Raw genomic sequence first — 19,415 nt, forward strand, 5'->3', positions numbered from 1 at the left:
CTGAAGCAACTTAGCAGCAGCAGGAAGATAATAGGAGGAAGCAGATGAACACTGGGTCTTATTTCTTACAACTGCTGTGTAACAAAAAAGTTCACTGTGAGCTTCAGTGCCTTCAGGTGATTTGAGTGGTGATGGAGACGTTTCCCCAGGATAGCCTGATTAGGATGCCAATTCATATATGAGTCTCACATTGATAGAACAAATTATTGTGCTTTTGTATTCATTCAACAAATATTTATTGAATGCCAACCAAATATGCCCAGGGCATTATGTATATAGCAGTAAACAGACATGATCTTTGGAGAGGAGACAAATAAATATTTAATTATAAACTGTGAACAGTGCTGCAAAGGAAGAGAGTGCCACAGAAGATAAAAATGGAGTAACATAATTTTAATTGGTGCAGGGTATTAGTGAAGGCTTATTTGAGGGAGTGCCATTTAAATTTAGGCCTGAAATAGTTTAAATAGCAGTTCCTTTGTTGGAAAATTCTTGAACTTGTCCATTGTTCTATACGCTTTTCAATTTCAGGCTGCCCATTTATTCCTGTTTTGGTCTGTGGTAGACACCTTTTGGAATCTTTGCCAAGAATATCACTGATCTTCTTTGAGAACTGTAGGCTACAAGGGTGGGCCTCTAGCAGCCATGTTTGCATTACAAAGTAAAGAGCCCTGACTACATTACGCTCCACTGGCTAAAGGAGACTGTACGAGGAATAGACAATCTGTCATGATTTAGATCAATAAAGTTCTTTCTCCTGGGAAGTGAGGTTTATAGATACTAATTAATCTCTGCAAGTTCTAAATTCTTGGCTATTTCCAATTTCTTTTTTAAAAAATATTTGGCTGCATTGGGTCTTAGTTGCAGCACTTAGGATCTGTGATCTTTGAGGCATACGGATTATTTAGTTGCAGCATGCAGGATCTCGTTTCCTGACCTAGGGATCGAACCCAGGGACCCTGAATTCGGAACACAGAGTCTTAGCCTCTGGACCACCGGGGAAGTCCCAATCTCTGTTAGTTCTTGAAATGAAGATACGTAAGCTTGGACAGCCATGTTCTGGAAGCGAGGATATGTAAACGTGGACAGCCACGTTCTACTATGTTCCCAGAGAAGCAGTGAAGGCAAGTCTGCAAAGAAGCAGCAGCTCTGTAGAGAGAACAACATTTGACCAGGGAGAAAAAGAGATAATGAAGGAATACCTACTGGGCTTCATGCTGGTAAGTTAAATCATTGTTCCAGTCCTTCGTGAGATCTTGTTGCTCTCTGTGCCTTTGGGTTCTGTAAGATTATTTCCTTAATTTTTTTTTCTTTCACAAAGAAGTTTCAGTAGGTTTCTGTACTGGCAGACAAAAGAGCCTTGACTAAGAGTGACTTTTATCAGATTAGCTCTTTCATTCAACAAACACTGATTGAGTTTGCTGCAGTCCCACCGAGACTGGTGGAGCCCACAAGTCTACAGAGCATGCACTAACAGAAAGGTATATATAGAAATAAAACAACAGTATTTGGTAATAAAATTAATCTAGGTAATACCCCACTTGGTTGTCGGTACATTAACAGCAATTTCTAAGAGCTAGTCCTTTTGGAGCTAGGTTTTGTGAGAACACACAGACATATAAATTTCCTAGGCCTATAATGGGGACTATCTGCGCAGAAGAAGGAGGGACCAATTCTGCCTGATCAGAGTACGGGAGACATAGAGGTAATAAATAAATGAAGGGGCAATAGAAGTGTGCTGGGTAACAGAGGAAGGGGCAGAGGGGAGTAGGAGGGACAGAGCCTTAGGAAATGCCTGGTACATACTGGGTACTTAATAAATGCTTGTTAAATTGAATAACTGGCAAACATACAGGTAGACAAGCAGTTTGTAAGATGACAATCATGTTTTACATAAAAATTTCCTTTTGCTTTTAGGTTTTTTTTCCCCCATATACAATAGAAAGTTGTCAAGATGCTAACAGCAAGAGTCCCACTTAATCTCAGTTTGTTAAACTCAAAGGCTGTAAATCTTTCATGAATGTGGCAATTTTATGTCAGTTTAAGTGAAGATTTAAGGAAACACAAGCTCACTGATAGCTAGATGTGCCAAATGACTTCATCCACTCTATAGGCTTTTGACAGAAATATTTATTGAAGTCTTGTGAAAATCCACAAAGTCGAAACTAAATATTAAGCAAAATAAATCACCATTTCATTTGGGGAGTACTTTGGCTTTAAGTGGTTTGATTTTTGCAATAACTGTTTTTATCAGTAAGAGCCTGTTTAGGAGGAATGCTAAACCAAGTGGGATCCTTGCTATTTACGAGATAGGAGGTAGGTGGGCCCCTAAGATCTCTCTTCAGGCCCGCTCACTGATGTCTCTCCCAGATTATTAGAAGTCAGAAGACGGCAACAAGAACCTTAATAAGTCCACAGAGCATGCACAAACAAAACGGGCATTTCATACCAGTGCTGTGAGCGAGGGAGCTCAGTGCTGTCGGACACGACTGAGCAACTTCCTTTCATGCACTGGAGAAGGAAATGGCAACCCACTCCAGTTCTTGCCTGGAGAATCCCAGGGACGGGGGAGCCTGGTGGGCTGCCGTCTATGGGGTCGCACAGAGTCAGACACGACTGAAGCGACTTAGCAGCAGCAGCACTGAACTTAAAATAATTGTGACTATTTAGAAAACTTTAATTGGTGAGGGGCAGGAGGGGACAGCAAGCAACGTCTGTTTACAATAGGGTTTGTGGTTGTTAACTGGCAAGCCCTCCTCCTCTCTGTGCCAGGAAAAGGGGTTCAAGGCCCCTGTGAATGGTCTTCAAGTCCGCCTGTGAACATGCTGAACTGTGAGAAAAGAAAACAAGGGAAAAAAAAAAAAAAAAGACAGGAAGCCTCCCAGGGACTGAGAAGTTCGCCCATAAGGGCCTCAGCTTTGGGTCATTTCTCCAGATCTGGTGGAAATTTGCTCCTTGTTGAAATTAGTCATCAATAATTACCTTCTGCTCACGACTGGCTGAAACTTAGAATGGGTTCAGGATTAAGAGACAATGAGCGCTAAAGGACTCGTTTTTTTAGTGGCTCAAACTTTGTGGTCACTTCCCAAATTTCCATCACTGATTTGGCCATAGTTCCCCTCCGAAAACCAAAATGTCCACTCCAGTAAGAACAGACGCTGTCCTCGCTTCGGCAAAGGGAGTGAACTCGTGTCTCTAAGGCTGGGGACACCGATAGGCATAGAAGAGCACGGAATCTGACCCAGACACTACCCTCTTGCCCCCTCTCCATTGCTGGTGCGGAGGAGAGGAGGGACATTCCCAAAAGTTTACCGCTGCCAAAGGGAGACCAGTTCTCCAGGTGGAACAGGAAGAGTGAGCTTGGGTGTAGGAGACCTAGGAAGAGAGATTTTTTCAGGGGTTAGCAGTTCACTGAGAAATGCCCCCCGACATCTCCCAGGGGCAGGAGAGCAGGGTCCATGCACCTCTCGGCTAGCTGAAGACCCCGACGGCCCCAAGAAGACCGAGCCCCACTTCCGGGTTTGGAAACGCTCCTCCGAGCCCCTCCCCGGTCCGGCTTACGGGGTCTCCGGGCGCATGCGCGATGCTCGGCCGCCGCTCCGGGACCGGCCCAACTTACCCTTAAACAACTAGTCTGCTCCTCCCCCCCTCCGCGCTTGGGGCGTACCACTCCCGTTTCGGGGGAGGCAACGTGCCCCAGAGTACTCAGCAGCGTGCTTTCCCCTTCTTCACGGGGCGGGGGAAGGTTAAGTTTCCCTCAGACCTTAAAAGTCCCGAAGGATACGAAAGCCACCGAGGCCTGTCGTCGAGTGACAGCCCCGCGGTCTCGGCTCTGCCCACGGCCCCGTCCTCTTCCTTTGAGGAGCTGAACAAAGTGGCACGCCCGGCGCCCAGCTGATCAGCTGCCGGGCTCCGGCGGCGGCTCCCCTCACCCCCCCGGGCGAGACCATTGTGTGACTCCTCGGGAGGGGTGCTCAAGGCGGGGAGGGGGCGGAGCGGCCATTGTCCGGTCAGCGCAGCCTCCGGGGGAGGGGAGGGTGTTACGGAGCGAGCGGGGCCGCGGCTTTCACAGCGGCCGCTGCTACGCCGGAGCCGGCGGGGGGGGCCTGAGGTCCTTCCCAGCGCCGCCGCACGGGACATCGCTGTGGCTGGGAGCGGCGGTGGGAACTGCCGAGGGCGCCGGGTCTTCCCTCCTCCCCGCCCCGCGGTCCTCGGTTCACCCGCACGCCCCACCTCCTCAGCTCCCCTCCCTCTTACTCTCCGCGCCTCCTCCCCGGCCTCCCCCCACCCCCACCCCCTGTCTCCGCAGGCCGAGTGGTGCGGCCCGCCTCCAGCTGACCGGCCTGGAATCCCGGCTCGGAGCCCCGGACTCGCGCCCGCCCGCTCCCTTCCCCTCCCCCCGCCCTGAGCCCCCCGACGCCGCCGCCGCCGCCTCCTTCGAGCGGGGCCCAGGCCCAGCCGCTGCCACCGCTGCCGCCGCCGAGCTCCGCCGCCGCCGCCGCCGCCGCCGCCGCCGCCGAGCACCATGGGAGACGCTGGGAGCGAGCGCAGCAAAGCGCCCAGTCTGCCGCCTCGCTGTCCCTGCGGCTTCTGGGGGTGAGTGCCCTGCCGGGTGGGGGCGGGGGCCGGGGCGCGGGCGCCGGAGCTGCCAGGGCAGGCCTCGGGGCCCGGGGAGGCCGGAACCCTCGGGCTGGGCCCAGGCCGGGCCTGCAGGGAGGGGCTCCAGGTTCGGGAGAGCTGGGGGGTGCGGTGGGCCGAGAAGGCCCTGCCTGGGGTGCGCTGCCACCCTCGGGGACTCGCCTGCTGGAGGCTCGGGCCGAAAGGGGCCTCCCGGGCCACGGGTGAGGGGGGCAGGGCCGCGGGAAGGGTGAGGGGGCGGCATTGGCACCTTCGGCTGGAGCTGGGGGTGCCCCCTTTCCTCGGCTTTTGGAGGCCGGTCCTTCCTTCCCTCCTTGGTCTTGAGTTGGTGCCCCCAGGAACCGGGAGGGTATTTCCTCTGACTTTTTCACCTCCCCTCCTCCCTGTCCCCCAGAGACTTGCATCATCACTTCCTAAATTATATCCTAGTCCCATTTGCTTTTAGGAAGCTGTTCACACGTCACCCATTTTAAAAAGTTGAGCCCAGAACCCAGGCTTGGGTAAAGTTACAAGACTCTTGAGGTCTCTCACCTTCATTCAAAACACGTTTCAGAAGATCTGTAAGATTTCCTTGTCAAAAACAAAAAACAAAAAACAACAAACCTCAAGTCAGCTTGACTTAGGAACGTGAGAGCCTGTATGCTTAATTGGCTCAAATTCTCTTCCATTTCTTTTTTTAATGATAGAAATGTTCACCTTGGCCAGCTTATATTATTATTTGGCCATCCTGTGTTAGAGTGAAAATGTATGAGGTGGGAAGTCAACTTTACCACCTGTAATTACAGTTTAAGTTCTTGTTACACTTGGAGTTTTAAGGATTGCCACCCGTTTTACCCGACAGGTGCTTCCATTATAACTCATGACTCTAGGTCTATTGGAAAGAAACTGGAGACCTTGAAAGCCAACTTTTGTGATTTAGCTTTTTTATTTTCCAAAGATTCAGTATATTCGAAGGTGCGTAGAGGCAGTAAGGAAATGATTATTTCTTGTGAGAGCATTTTGGAAAGATGTATTGAAGATATATCTTTACTGTCTTTCAGATCCTAGGGATGATTGAAGTAGAAATTAAGGCTATGATTTTTGGGAGTGCAGAGATAAATTAGAAAGTGGATCTTAATGTAGATTACTGTGGAGTTTGTAATCAAAGGTTATGACCAAAAAAAAAAAAAAATCGATTCTCATTTCCTCATCTTTCTGCCTTTTGTTTCACAGAAATTTCCTGCTGAAAGGATATTAGCGAAAAATAAGTTATGGTATTACCAAAAGTTCTGAAGATGTGAAAATATCTTAGGTTTTGTAGTCTCCCCGTCTTTTTGACTTGAAAATAATAATGGTGTTGTCTGCTAAGTACTTTCATAGGCTGTCTAATTCCCACAAAAATCTAAGTGGGAAGCATTCTCCATATATAGCTGGGGAAACTGAGGCTTTATTTACAGATGGGAAGCTTCCTTTTGCATTCAGGGATTTCAGGGTGGAGCTGGTGAGCTCTTTAGAGTGCTTAGTACCATCACGTTTATGACATCAGTCTGCTGCCCTGGAAAAATCTGGTGTCACAAGCCTCAGATTGTAACTCATAAGAAGACATGTGGCTCAAAGAAAGTAGCTGCCAGTGGCAGCTAATGCCCAGGATGTATCAGGTCTATTTCCTGGCAACACGTTTATGTCCTTGGGACCATTATTATAAGTGGAACCCTTAATAAAAGATCTATGTCAGGACTTAGAAACTGAGCAAGGTTCTGAGTAATGCAAGGCGAGTTTGGTGGTAGAGAGGAATAGTTAGTTACACTCATACCAGACTTGTCCGAGAAGCAACCAGAGCTGCTTTTTTGGTACTTTCATTATGATACTTTTTATGAACTACAGTTTGCCTAATAGGAATTTGTTATTTGTTGTTAAGTCACTAAGTTGTGTCCAACTTTTTTGCAACCCCATGGACTGTATGTAGCCTGCCAGGCTCCTCTGTCCATGGGATTTCCCAGGCAAGAATGCTGGAGTGGGTTGCTGTTTCCTTTTCCAGGGGATCTTCCTGACCCAGGAATCAAACCCTAGTTTCCTGCTTTGCAGATGGATTCTTTATTACTGAACCACCAAGGAAGAACTAACAGGAGTTGGAAAAAAACTAATATATTTATGATGAAAGGTGTTCTTTTTAATGTATAATGTTTTAACCTTTCCTAAACGCATTTGTAGTTTGCACTTTATACGAAAGTATAAGGAAATTGCTGCCTAGATTCCATTATATCATGACTGACTTGGGATATGTTTCCCTTATTTATGGGCTGCATTCATATTAAGTTACATTCATTAAGTAAACTTAGAATGTATTTAGCAAATATTTGAGCGGCTCTGGTACAATAGACAAGAGGAGCACTGGCACTGTTCTCTGGGAGCAAGGGGCATAGAATAGTGAAACAGTAGTTACAGTGAGTGTATTCGGCTTGGTGTAGGGTGCATTAGACACATTGGAAAAGACCCTGATGCTGGGAAAGATTGAAGGCAGGAGGGGAAGGGGACTACAGAGGATGAGATGGTTGGATGGCATCACCGACTCAATGGACATGAGTTTAAGCAAGCTTCGGGAGTTGGTGATGGACAGGGAAGCCTGGCGTGCTACAGTCCATGGGGTTGCAGAGTCAGACAAGACTGAGCAACTGAACTGAGGGTGTATTGGAAGGGGCACCTACTACAGTTGAAGAAGAGATAGAGGAAGCTAGCCTGGAGGGTGTTGCCCAGCCTAGACCTGTAGGAAGATTAAGAGAGAATGGAAATAGAAGAGTGATTTCTTTTAGGTAGAGGGGATAGCATGGGTGAAGGACTGAATGTTAGGGCACTACAAATTTGAGGAGCTGAAAGTTCATTGTAGAGGATTGGTAGATTGTGAAGACAGGTCAGCCGGAAACGTGGCTGAAGTGATGAGAGCAGTTAGTGACACAGGGCTCCATAGGTGATGCTTTAGACTTTGGATTTTTGTCCTGAGTGCACTGGGGAGCTGTCGAAGAACTTTGAGTGGGTTGTGAGGTGACTTCTTTAATGTGAAAGATGATTGGATGATCTTGAGAGTTGCCTGGGTATGTGGGTATGATTGTGTGTGTGAGAGAGAGAATGCGGTGTCTGTGTGTTTGTGGCGTGTTGCCAAGTCCAGAGGTACAGAAGACTGGGGAGAAGGTGTGTCTGTGAGCCAGGGAGAGTGGAGACACGCCACTGAGGAGGCCTCTTGGCTTTTCCCTTCATGAACATGAAGGTGAGGGTGTTGTAAAAACTTTAGTCAGCATTGCACTCTTTGGAAGCCACAGGTCTATAAAGTCAGCTAGCCAGGGCCCACACCCAGCCCTTTGCAGAGGAGCCTCTTAGCAGAATGTTCTGGCATTAACTGACTAAAGCAGTTCCTTTAGGACTGCTCTTCTCTCCAGTGACTTAGGGTGTAGGATTTGCTGCCCAGCATTATCCACTCAGGACACCAGTCAGGTGGGGTTGGTTGAAATAGAGCTTTCAGGTGGGTCTTGTGGTAATGCAGTTAGGAAGGAGAATGCCAGGAGGAGCAGCAGTGCAAATATGTTAGTGCTTGGAACACATTCTGTTTCTAGTTTTGTATTGTGAAATTGTGTGGAGGTAATTAAGTTACTGTGTTACAGAGAGACTGGTGGGAAGCTTTGCTACCTTGCAAACTGTTGAAGGTTTACCTCTTTATAAAATTTGGAAGATGTTTGTGTAGCTCATAAATGTTTTCAGAGTTAATGACCATAAACAATTTTTTCCCTGAAAATTTTTAGTGAAATACAAGCATGAGCATTTTCTTGGCTTATTTTAGGCATTCAGTAATCATGCAGAAATCAGGCTAGTTTATGATTGTCAAATCTGAAATGAAATAGTCAATTGGTGCGTTTTCTTCAGTTGAAATACAGATATATGTAAAAGCACTTTTAAATTATATAGATATAAGTGGTATTTGTTGAAACAGTGTACTGAGGGATATAGAGTCTTCACAAATATTTTCAAAAGTTGTTCAAAGAGTAGACCTAGAATATTATATAAAAAAAAAAGGAAGAAAAGAAGATACTGAGTGTATTATAGGTTAATAGAAAGGATAATAAATTAGGATGGGGAAAGGTGGACTTTTTTCCCCTAATTCTACTTATTAAGTATAAATATCTAATTAAAACTATTGATATTCTGCCTTTACAATTGGAGACAGTCTGAATCACAGTGTTATTTAATGGCAGCTTTGAGAAGTATGGTTTTTTTTTTTTTGTAAGGAAATTTAAAGTATGGTAGATATAAATGATCAGTCAGATATTTAGGGAATAATGGAGTGTTTTAGATACGGGATTTATTTGGTAAGAGTCTCATTGTTTTGATAAAAAGACATTCATGATTTATTTTCTAATGAATCATGTCATAAATTACATGGGTACATTTCTTTAGGGAAATAGATTTTATTAGCGTTTCATGTTTGTGATCTATTCTGTTGAGAGGCATTTTACTTACCAACTAAATCTGCTAAATAATGATGAATTTTAAATAAAGATGGGGTTAGAGCAGAGATCAAGAGTAATCTTAAAAAATAAATTCTGTTGCTGAATTGGTTACTAGTAGAAAGTTGATTCAGCCAAGACACTGACTAGTTAGATTAAACAGAGGTTATTTATTTTTATTATTTCTTTTATGGTCTCTGAGACCAGGCTTTGGGAGTTGGTATAGAACTCTGCTTCTGTCACTCTGTGAGTTATCTGCCAAGTATGCTTGCTCCTGGCAGTGTGTGGCCCTCTCGCTCACATTCATTTTTGATTTTTCAGTTTGTCTTCCACTTGGAACATGTTGCCACGCTTCACCCAGCTTAACCTGGGCTTTTAAATTCCATGTGAACACAGCATGATTCAGTAGTTAATCAGTAGAATGTTCATTCCAGTGATGTCACTAATTATCCATTTGATTAGAAAACCCCTCTTTAAACATTCTCTTAAACACAAAGCAGCTCATTTGTGCAGTTTTATTTATTTTAAATTTTTTTAGGGCTTCTCTGGTGGCTCAGTGGTAGAGAAGCTGCCTGCCATTGCAGGAGATGCAGGTTGGATCCGTGGGTCGGGAAGATCCCCTCGAGAAGGAAATGGCAACCCACTCCAGTATTCTTGCCTGGGAAGTCTCATAGACCTGGTGGGCTATGGTCCGTGGGATTACAAAAGAGTTAGACATGACTTAGCGACTAAGAAACAACAACAGACTTCTTAAAACAAGATTTTATGTTTATAGAGCAGTTCTAGGTTCAGAGCAAAACTGAGAGTAAGGTACAGAGATTTCCCATATACCCCTTGCTCCATCCATGCACAGCCTCCCTTGTTATCAGCGTCTCCACCACAGTGGTGTGCTTATAACAGTGATGAATCTACTTCGACAAGTCTTTGTCACCAAAGTCCATGGTGTATGCTACAGTTCACTCTTGGTGGTGTACGGTTTATGGGTTTGGATGACTGTATAGTGACATGTGTCTATTATAGTGTATAGAGTAGTTTTCACTACTGTAAGGATCCTCTGTGCTCTACCTGTTCATTGCTCCCTCCTGCCATCCCCTGTCAACCACTCATCTTTTTACTTTCTCTGTAGTTTTGCCTTTTATAGATGTCATATAGTTGGAATCATGCAGTAGGTAGCCTTCTCAGGTTGGTTTCTTTCACTTAAAATATGTATTTAGGTTCTTCATGTCTTTTTGTGGCTTGATAGCTCTTTTTTTTTTTTTTTTTTTTTTACAGCACTTAAAAGGTTCGATTGTCTGGAGGTATCAGTTTATCCATTCACCTACTGAAGGACATCTTGGTTACTTTTAAGTGTTGACAATTACAGATATAGCTGCTATCAGTATCCGCGTGCAGGTTTTTGTGGACATCAGTTTTCAGCTCCTTTGGGTAAATGTCAGGGAGTCACGCAGTTTTACTCTGCATCTTTTGAATTTTGTGTGCATCTGAAGATGGAAAATGATTTAAATGAAGTATCGTGTGTGTGTGTGCGCGCTCACATGTGCTCATTTATGTCTGACTGTTTGTGATGCTGTGGACTGTGGTCCACCAGGCGGCTCTCTTCATAGGATTTTCCTGAATAATCCTGAATACTGGAGTAGGTTGCCATTTTCTCCTCTAGGAGATCTTCCCAACCCAGGGATTGAACCTTTGTCTCTTGCGTTTCCAACATTGGCAAGCAAATTCTTTACCACTGCACCACTTCGGAAGCCCGTTTACTGTCAGTATGTTTATCTATCTGTTTGCCCCATTTTCCTGAATACATTTAAGGTATCCAGAAAATACAAAATTTGCCCTTTGATGTGATAGATGGATCACAGGGAGATAATTTTTTTTTTTTTTTTTTTAATGAAACCATGGTCTTTGTTTACATTGTTTTGAGTCAATGGCTTTTTAGAGTTAGATCCAGTTAACAATATAGGACATAATGCTTTTTTTGGTATAATCCTTTTCTCCTCCCCATTCACTACTCTCACTTCGCCCGTCCCCCCCCCCCCCGCCCGCCCAAAAAGGCAGACCCAATTTTTTGTCTGGTGAAAAGTTTTGACTAAAAATCTCTTTCATAGTCCTTAATTGGGTATTAAAGTTAACATTAGCTTTCATAAATTAACCAGAAACTAGAAAAATCAGAGGGCTAAGAATTCTTTGAATATATAGAGTTCTTTAAAAAAAAAAAAAACCCTGTGTATTAAATATTTATGGAGGGCAGAGTATGAAGAGGGTGAGAGCTAATATTATTTGAATTTATTAGGTCATGAGGAGGTTGTGTCTGTGCAAACTGATGCAAAGTTTTGAGCTACCACAATAATTAATGATCAAGATTGAAGTTAAACATTCTTTTTCTTTTTGAAGAAAGGTTAAGTTCAGTATCTCAACAAACCCACATGTAGGAAGTTGGCCAGTCACAACTCAAAACTTTTATTAATATAATTTTAATGAGACACTTAAATTGTTCAGATTCAGCCTTGTTGTGGGACATTGTGCCAGAGTGGTTTGCAAAAGAAAGCCTTCATTCCACCTGGGTGGATGACTGATATCATTCTGTTCTGCTAGGGGGTTTGATAAACAGGCTGATCCTGCTTTGGGCTGGGTCCCTAGGTAACAAAATTATGTTGTTGAATGAGATAATAAGGAAGAAATTTTCTGTGTGTTTAATGCAGAAGGGAAGTTAAAGAGCTTCATTTGAAGTTTTTAATAATCAGAATCTAAGACTGTATTCTAGAATTGTGTGTCCAGGATGGTAGCCACTAGCTACATATAGCTATTAAAATTCATACTAATTAAAATTAAATAAAAATTCAATTTTCAGTTATACTAGCTGTATTTTAAGTAATATTTTTCAATAACTGGTGGTTACCCCATTGGGGAACACAAATACGGAACACTTTATCCTCCTGAAAAGTTCTGTTGGATAATGTTCTTCTAGAATGTTGGCGTGAGAGGCAGCCAGGATTTTCAAGCCTGTTGTCTTTTGTTCTAGTTTTATTAAGATAAAACTAGAACTTTATTAAGATAAACTTGACTTTCAAGTGTATTTACTTGTGAGTTCTTTAGATCCGTGTTTTCTCTCATATTCTAAGAATGTGAGGCTTGTTTAATTTAGCTCTTTTTCTTTTTCCAGCTCTAACATATTTTATTTCTAAAGGGAGAAGCACTGCTATTGTTAATTCAGATTAACAAAGGAAGTGCTCCTTTGATCATTTTTGGGAATTAAAATTTCAGTATAAGTTAGTCTATAATTTGAACTTTTTTTTCATGTTAGCTTTTGGGTCAGTCATCTTTGCCCCTTTCTTACCTTTATTAAACTGGCAACCTCAGAGGCCTATGCAGGGAGATGTTGGACTAATAGAGAATCTTTTTTTTTTCTCTTTAATGAGAATTTTTGAAGGTATGCACTTTGGACTGTGACTTTCACAAGTGTGAATCTCATATGATAGCTTTTGATATGTGATCAGAGATAAATGCATTCGATTTTCTGATAAATTCAAGCCTCTATATTCAGAGGAAGGTGGAATGTGTATTGGATTATCCAGCAGCATTGGGCAAACCCACGCAGTGGACTGAGGAAATGGCACAAGATGAATGAAAATGTCATGTCATCCCTTGAGGCCCGGGACAGAGCTGGACATCTGAAATTATGGCTGCAGCTGTTCACCAGAGGAAGGGAGAATGCAGTAGGAAGAAGATGTAGTACTAGCTAACTGCATCTGTTCATTCTACTGTACCAAGTGTCCTGTATCAGAAGACAGGTGCAGTTTTTTACTAGGGCAGAAGAATGTTCTGGGAAAGATCATGGACCGCAACTGTGACCAGTCCGGTGTGGGGAGAAGGGAAGCAGGGGCAGACCACGCCGCAGAACCTCGGCAGTGGACAGGCTCTGTGTAGCCTCACTGCTGCCTCATTGAAGTCCTGGTAAAGAGTGAGGTTGGTGGTGGTGTACTTGGGACTTTTTGGGGAATACCTGTTCTAATTTCTTGCTGCTTAAGTGGAGTGATGTGAAGTAACAGTTATTCATGTCTTATCTGTCTCCTGGACTCACACACACCGGTAAGTTGAAGTGCATTTATATAAATAATCACACTCTTTTAGCCACACTTTTGGAAGAAGTATTTTAACCATTCAAAAGTATCGCATATACTCTTCCTGCAGTCAAGTTCTTGGGCCAGACGTGGTTTTCTTACATGTTTGTGCTGGTAACATTCCTGAACACAGTGTGGGAAGGTTCCTCTAGATTAATGGATACCTAACGGGAAGAATGGGGCAGGACTTTGGAGACTATGAATTGGGTGGGGGCTTTGCATATCAGTTAAATGGCACCCCACTCCAGTACTCTCGCCTGGAAAATCCCATGGACAGAGGAGCCTGGTAGGCTACAGTCCATGGGGTTGCAAAGAGTCAGACAAGACTGAGCGACTTCACTTTCACTTTCCATACTTTGACAGTCTCTGCCTATTTCAGGTCATTTTTTTTCAATTTCAACCCTTTTTGGAATATCTTATATAGATAGATGTGCTGGCAAAGTTCTCCTGAATTTTTTTCAGCATAATGAATGAGGCAAAATAGATGGAATAATATAATCATTCTTAACTGTGCAGGTGTGTATTAACCTGCAAGAAATAATAAACTGGAGGTGGGAAAAAGTGTGGTGTATTTCAGTGTATGTTTTTAGATTTAAGATTTTTTTGGTGTCTGTCCTAGCAATGGATGGACTGTATTCCTTTTCTTCAGATGTCATTGAAATCCAGAAAACCAGGTTTTTCAAGTCATTATGTTTGCATATAAAACTTTGCATGTTATACATTTTTATCTATTTTGCCTTTCCCTTTTAGTATAACACAAAACTGCTACTCACCTCTAAAAATAAAGGTGTTTTTTTGCATGTTGATCCACACAGATCCTTGCTTAGAGGACCTTTTGGTTTATTCCTTTGTTGATTGGGGGGACATAGTCATGTACTCTCTGAGGCCTATATTCCCTGGATCTGTATAGATCACTGTTAATTAGCTTTACCTGTTGTCCATGTCGCTCCTTCTCCCACCCCGCAGTACTGTAGCACTTTCAAGATGTGTTTAAACTGTGCATTTTATTTGTAAAGCTAATCTTTGTTTTTGCCAAATGTGGGACAGGATCTAATGGAACAGTTGCTGTAACTTAAAGTGATAAAGATACAGTCTTATAAAAGTGTGGAGTGTTACATGGTGTACTCTAAGAGTCTCTTTGGGGGTTTGCAATCTGAATAATATCAGTATGTATTAATTTAGAAAATGATAGCCACAGAAAATTTTTTCTGTGGAAGTGTGTCCTTAAAGGCTGTATTTTTTTTCCTCTTTGGTTTTAAACTGTCTGGTGACTAGATATTTAGGATTCCATAGTTGAATGGTCCCCAGGTTTCCCCGAATAGTTTTCATTGTGGATAAATTACTTACATTGTATGTGTATTTGGTTGGAGTTAGGGACAGGAAGAATGGATTGTTCTGGTTTTGTGTTTAACTTTGGGATGCAGAAAACTCACTGGACAGATCTGTATCAGACACTGATTTGGAGGTGGGTTGGAAGAGTAAGGACACACAGAGTGGTCGGGGGGACTGGCTTGCAAGGGGATGAGGATGGGGAATATGTTAATCAGGAGTGAAGATGCTTTGTGGTCACCGACTTCTAGTCAAAATATGAGGTGACCACATTTGTAAGGTGTTGAGAAACTAATGTGAACAGGTGGTGTGGGTGAGATTCAAGAAAACATTCTGTTTTTTCTTCCAAGTGTAGGGTGTGAGTCCCTAGGGGTCTTACAGGAAAGTGCTAAAGATCATAGGATGAGAGCTGTAGTGCAAATTCCAAACTAAAGTTAGTGGAAGTGGCAGCCGCTTTCAGCAGGATTGGTGTTCCATCTGTTAGAACTCTATCTTCTGCGAAGCCTCACAGTACCTTCTCAAAGGCGAGTACTTCGTGGTGTCTCTGCCTCAGGCCTTCGAGAGTCTGCTTTCTCTTATTATTGGTGTTGCCACAACCAAGTTCATGCCTTGGAGGTATTTTTCTTTTTCCTTTTCAACCTCAAGCCCGATGAGGAGAGTTCGATGTTTTGCTCATCTCCTGCTTTATTTGCTGTTCTTGGGGGAAGAAAATCACAGCCCTTCTATTTGAAAAGATTTTTCAAGAATATACATGGGGGAAATTACATTAAATTTTAAAGAATTGTAGTGTTGGTTGGGAGATAACACATTTTTTATTTGCTAAGAGGCCAAGGAAGGGCTCCTCTCTCATCCAGCCTGTTTGTTGTTTTGTCACTAAGTCGTGTCTGACTTTTGCTATCCCATGGACTGTAGCCCGCCAGGCTCCTCAGTCCATGGAATTTCCTAGGCAAGAGTACTGGAGTGCATTGCCATTTCCTTCTCCAGGGGATGTTCCTGTGCCAGGGGTCAAACCAGTGTCTCCTGCATTGGCAGGCGATGTTTTACCACTTAGCCACTGGGGAAGCCTTCATCCAACCTAGGCCCTTCCAAAATGCCTCCAAAGATGAAGGGCATGCTGATCTCTTATCTTCAGAAAACATCTGAGCTCAGTGGCTGGGTATGGCTTTGAAATCAAAGACCTGGTTTGAAAATTTGAGTTTATAACTTTCTGCTTGATTTTGGGTGGTTTACCTCTTTGCCTCTTTTTGTTTAAAAAAGAATATCCCAGAGTTGCTTTGATGTTTAGTGAACTAATGCCTGTCAAGCCCTTTGGCACAGTGCCCGACCAGGGTAGTTACATTTATTAAGGGCTAACTTCTCAGCCTTGAATGAAGGAGCATTGGTGGCAGATTAATAGATGCAGAACTGTCTTGCTTCAGCTGGCAGTTTGCATTTATGGTAATCTCCAGACCAGTTCCACATCGTTAGTTGATGAGGTTTCTGACTGGGCTTAAGCTGGTTTGGCCGTTTTCCAGAGCCTTGTTCAGCAAGCATTGTTAAGTACTCTATTGTGTGTCTTGAGCTCTGCTAGGCATGTTATACCCTGTTCTGGCTTCCACTCTAAGAAAGCTCACAGTGTGGAAGGGGTGGCAGACGGTAAATGAGCAAAACACCCTGCAGAAGGTGCTGTGGAGATGGTCACAGAGCCGTGAGAACATTGACGGCATCTTTCCAGGCCTGGGAGCGGCATGGCCAGGAGGGCTTCCCTGAGGAGGTGGTGCTTCAGCTGGCAGCGGAGGATGAGCAGGGGTTAACCACAGGGAGAGGGGAGGAAGGGCTGTCCAGGCAGGGGGAGCAGCTTAGGCAAAGACAGGGAGGAGTGAGAAAGCATACTGAACTCAGAGCATTGCTGAGTCAGTTCAGGATGTTAGCTGCATCTATGGAGGAAGGCAAGATGAAGCTGAGGGGATGAGCAGGGGCCACGCGGGAACTTACTTGATTGTCGGGCTGTTCGATTTAGATTCTATCCTGAAAGCCATTGGTACCATGTTTAAGGATTTTAAGTATGGATGGCAGATGATATTTATGTTTCAAAAAATTTACCCTGACCACAGTGTGGAGGAGAATTGGAGGGTATAAGCATTGAAGCAGAATCTAGTTAGAACACTTAAGCCTTTTTGGGCTGTGGATCTCTTTGGCAATCTGGTGGAGCCTGCAGACCCCTTTTTGGGATAAAGCATAAAGTAAAACATGATGATCACAAAGGAAACCAGTCAGATCTAAATGCACTTCTACCTGTGGACTAGAGAGTCTGTGAACCCTAGATAAAGTAACTCGGAGTGGATGCTCTAGTAGCGGAGCTGCAAATGAATGTGGGCCAAAAACGGGGTATTTGGGCTGTGATAACAAAATGCCATAGACTGGGTGGCTTGTAAACAACAGTTTATTTCTTGCAGTCCTGGAAGCTGGGAGTTCAAGACCACAGCATGGGTGGATTTGGTGTCTGATGAGAGCCACCTTCCTCATTATTGCTGTCTTCTCATTATAACCTTCCATGGTGGAAGGGATGAGGGACTTCTCTCCAGCTGCTTTTAAAAGGGTATTGATCCCTGATCTAAGCAGAGCCCTCATGATCCAGTTGCTTCCCAAAGGCCTCACCTCCAGACACCATCACACTGGACATTAGGATTCAACATGTGAATGCTAGGGAGGCACAAACATTTCACTCCATAGCACTGGGGCAGTGAGGACTGAAGAGCAGGGCTTGAGTGTAAGAGCAGAGGCAGATTGGTTGGGGGGCATGGAAAGGAAAAGAGAGGCAGCAAGACTTCTGACATGGGCAGTTGGGTAAAAGATGGTCAGTCACATACAGTGGGTATAGAAGTTCTGCCTGCACACTTGTTAGCTTTTGAAAGGTCGTTTGTGAGTCCATTTGTTTGTAAGTCCAGTGTGAAATGGTAGAAGCAGCCTCTAATGTAGCTCTCAGTTGTGTGTGAAGTCTGGTTTGGTAGAAGAAAGTTTATACTTTGGAATTTCTTAAGTTGAAGTGATTCCATCTGAAAGATGATGAACAGGTTGTGGGAAAGGCATGATTAACTTTAGAAATATTGAGTATGCGTTTTGATGAATTAGCATGTCAGTATATTTTTATCACATTTTAAAAATTGAGGTATAGTTGATATATCACATTAGTTTCAGGTGTACAACATTATATTTGCTCTTTGTAGATACTGCAGAATGATCCCACAGTAGCTCTAGTTAATACCCATCACCATACATAGTTACAAAATTATTTTTCTTGTGATGAGAACTTTTAAGGTCTACCTTTTGGCAAATAAATACACAAATTTCAAATAAATACATAATACAATATTACTAACTGTAGTCACCCATGACATTCATTTTATAACTGGAAGTTTGTACCTTTTGACCCCCTCGCTCATTTCGCCACCTCTCACCTCCTGCTACCACCAACTGCCAATCTGTTCTGTACATGTTACCTTTTTTACCCCTAAAGATTCCACATGTAAGTAAGAGCATACAGTATTTATTTGTATTTTTCTATCTGACTTATTTTCATTTAGTATGATGCCCTCAGGGTCCATCCATGTTGTTGTAAGTGGCAAGATTTCATTCTTTGTATGCGTGTGCATGTATTTATTCGTCAGTGGATGAGTGAACAAAGAAAATGTGTGTGTGTGTATGACAACTTAGGTTGTTTCTGTGGCTTGGCTATTGTAAGTAATACTGCAGTGAACATGGAGTGCATATCTTTTTGAATTACTGTTTTCATTCTCTTTAGATAAATACCTAGAAGTGGGAATGCTAGATCATATGGCAGATCAATTTTTTAATTTCTTGAGGAAGCCCTGTACTGTTTTCCGTAACAGTTACACCAATTTACATTCTCACCAACAGTGTACAAGGGTTCCCTTTCCTCCGTGTCCTTGCCAGCATTTGATAGTTCTTGTCTTGGTGACAGTAGCGGTTCTGAGTGGTGTGACGCGCTACCACACTGTGGTTTTGATTTGCTTTTCCCTGATGATTAGTGATGTAGAGCGTCTTTTCATGTTCCTGTTGGCTATCTGTATGTCGTCTTTGGAAAAATGTTCACATCTTTTTAATTGGATTGTGTTTTTGGTATTGAGTCATGAGTCCTTTATATATTTTGGGTGTTAACTTCTTATCAGATATATGATTTACAAATATTTTCTCCCATTTGTAAAGTGCCTTTTCATTTTGTTACTGATTTCCTTTGCTATGTAGAAGAGGCTTTTTAGTTTGATAGTCCCACTTATTTATGTTTTCCTTTTTTTATACCTTTTTAAAGTGTAAATATTTTATTGAAGTATAACATTCATAGTGAAAAATGCATAAGTCTTAAGTGTCTAGTGAAATGAATTTTCACAAAGTGAATATTCACAGATATTCACAAAGTGAATGTAACCAGGGCTTGTATCAAGAAATAACATTCCTGCCCCTAAGAAGCCTTTCTTCTGCCCTTCCAGTCACTGCCCCTCCTCAGGGATAATCACTATCCTGACTTCTAAAGCTATAGATTAATTTTTTTATTCTTAAATCTTTTTCTACTTTTTTTTTTCTTTTTACTGAGGCCGAACTTTGTTTATGGCACACATTTTAAGTGTACACTTTGATGAATTAAAAAAGTTATTTTTTAGAGCAGCTTAGATTCAAAGCAAAGTTGAGCAGGAGATACAGAGAGCTCCTCTATTTCCTTTGTCCCCACACATGCTTGGCCTCTCTCACTGTCAGCATCCCCGTTAGTGGTCTTCTGGTCACTGTCAGTGAAGGTACGTTGACACAATCATTGTCAAAGTCCACAGCTGCTGTTAGGGTTCTCTCCTGGTGGTTTTACATTCTG

At 43.1% G+C, this 19,415-nt stretch overlaps 1 protein-coding gene and 1 long non-coding RNA gene across 4 annotated transcripts in view; one reads left to right on the forward strand and one right to left on the reverse strand.

The window, feature by feature from the left end:
• Positions 1–378: 378 nt before the first annotated feature.
• On the reverse strand, positions 379–4,139 carry LOC101908014 (uncharacterized). The gene is made up of 2 exons (XR_814764.4): positions 1,207–4,139; positions 379–1,130 (listed from the first exon to the last, which is right to left on the reverse strand). It is a non-coding gene; the product is annotated as an uncharacterized lncRNA (long non-coding RNA).
• Positions 4,140–4,336: 197 nt separating this feature from the next.
• The window catches only part of ZFAND3 (zinc finger AN1-type containing 3), a 328,021-nt gene continuing 312,942 nt past the window's right edge, over positions 4,337–19,415 (forward strand). The window contains exon 1 of one of the 3 annotated variants that reach the window (XM_059880382.1): positions 4,337–4,596. In XM_059880382.1, coding sequence (XP_059736365.1) covers positions 4,526–4,596 — 71 coding nt within the window. In that variant the 5' untranslated portion in view covers positions 4,337–4,525. The remainder of the gene's footprint in view (positions 4,597–19,415) is intronic. The other 2 variants (NM_001102145.1, XM_059880381.1) reach the window with 2 other exon arrangements.

This window comes from Bos taurus, chromosome 23, assembly GCF_002263795.3.
Source record: "Bos taurus isolate L1 Dominette 01449 registration number 42190680 breed Hereford chromosome 23, ARS-UCD2.0, whole genome shotgun sequence".
Taxonomy (NCBI): domain Eukaryota; kingdom Metazoa; phylum Chordata; class Mammalia; order Artiodactyla; family Bovidae; genus Bos; species Bos taurus.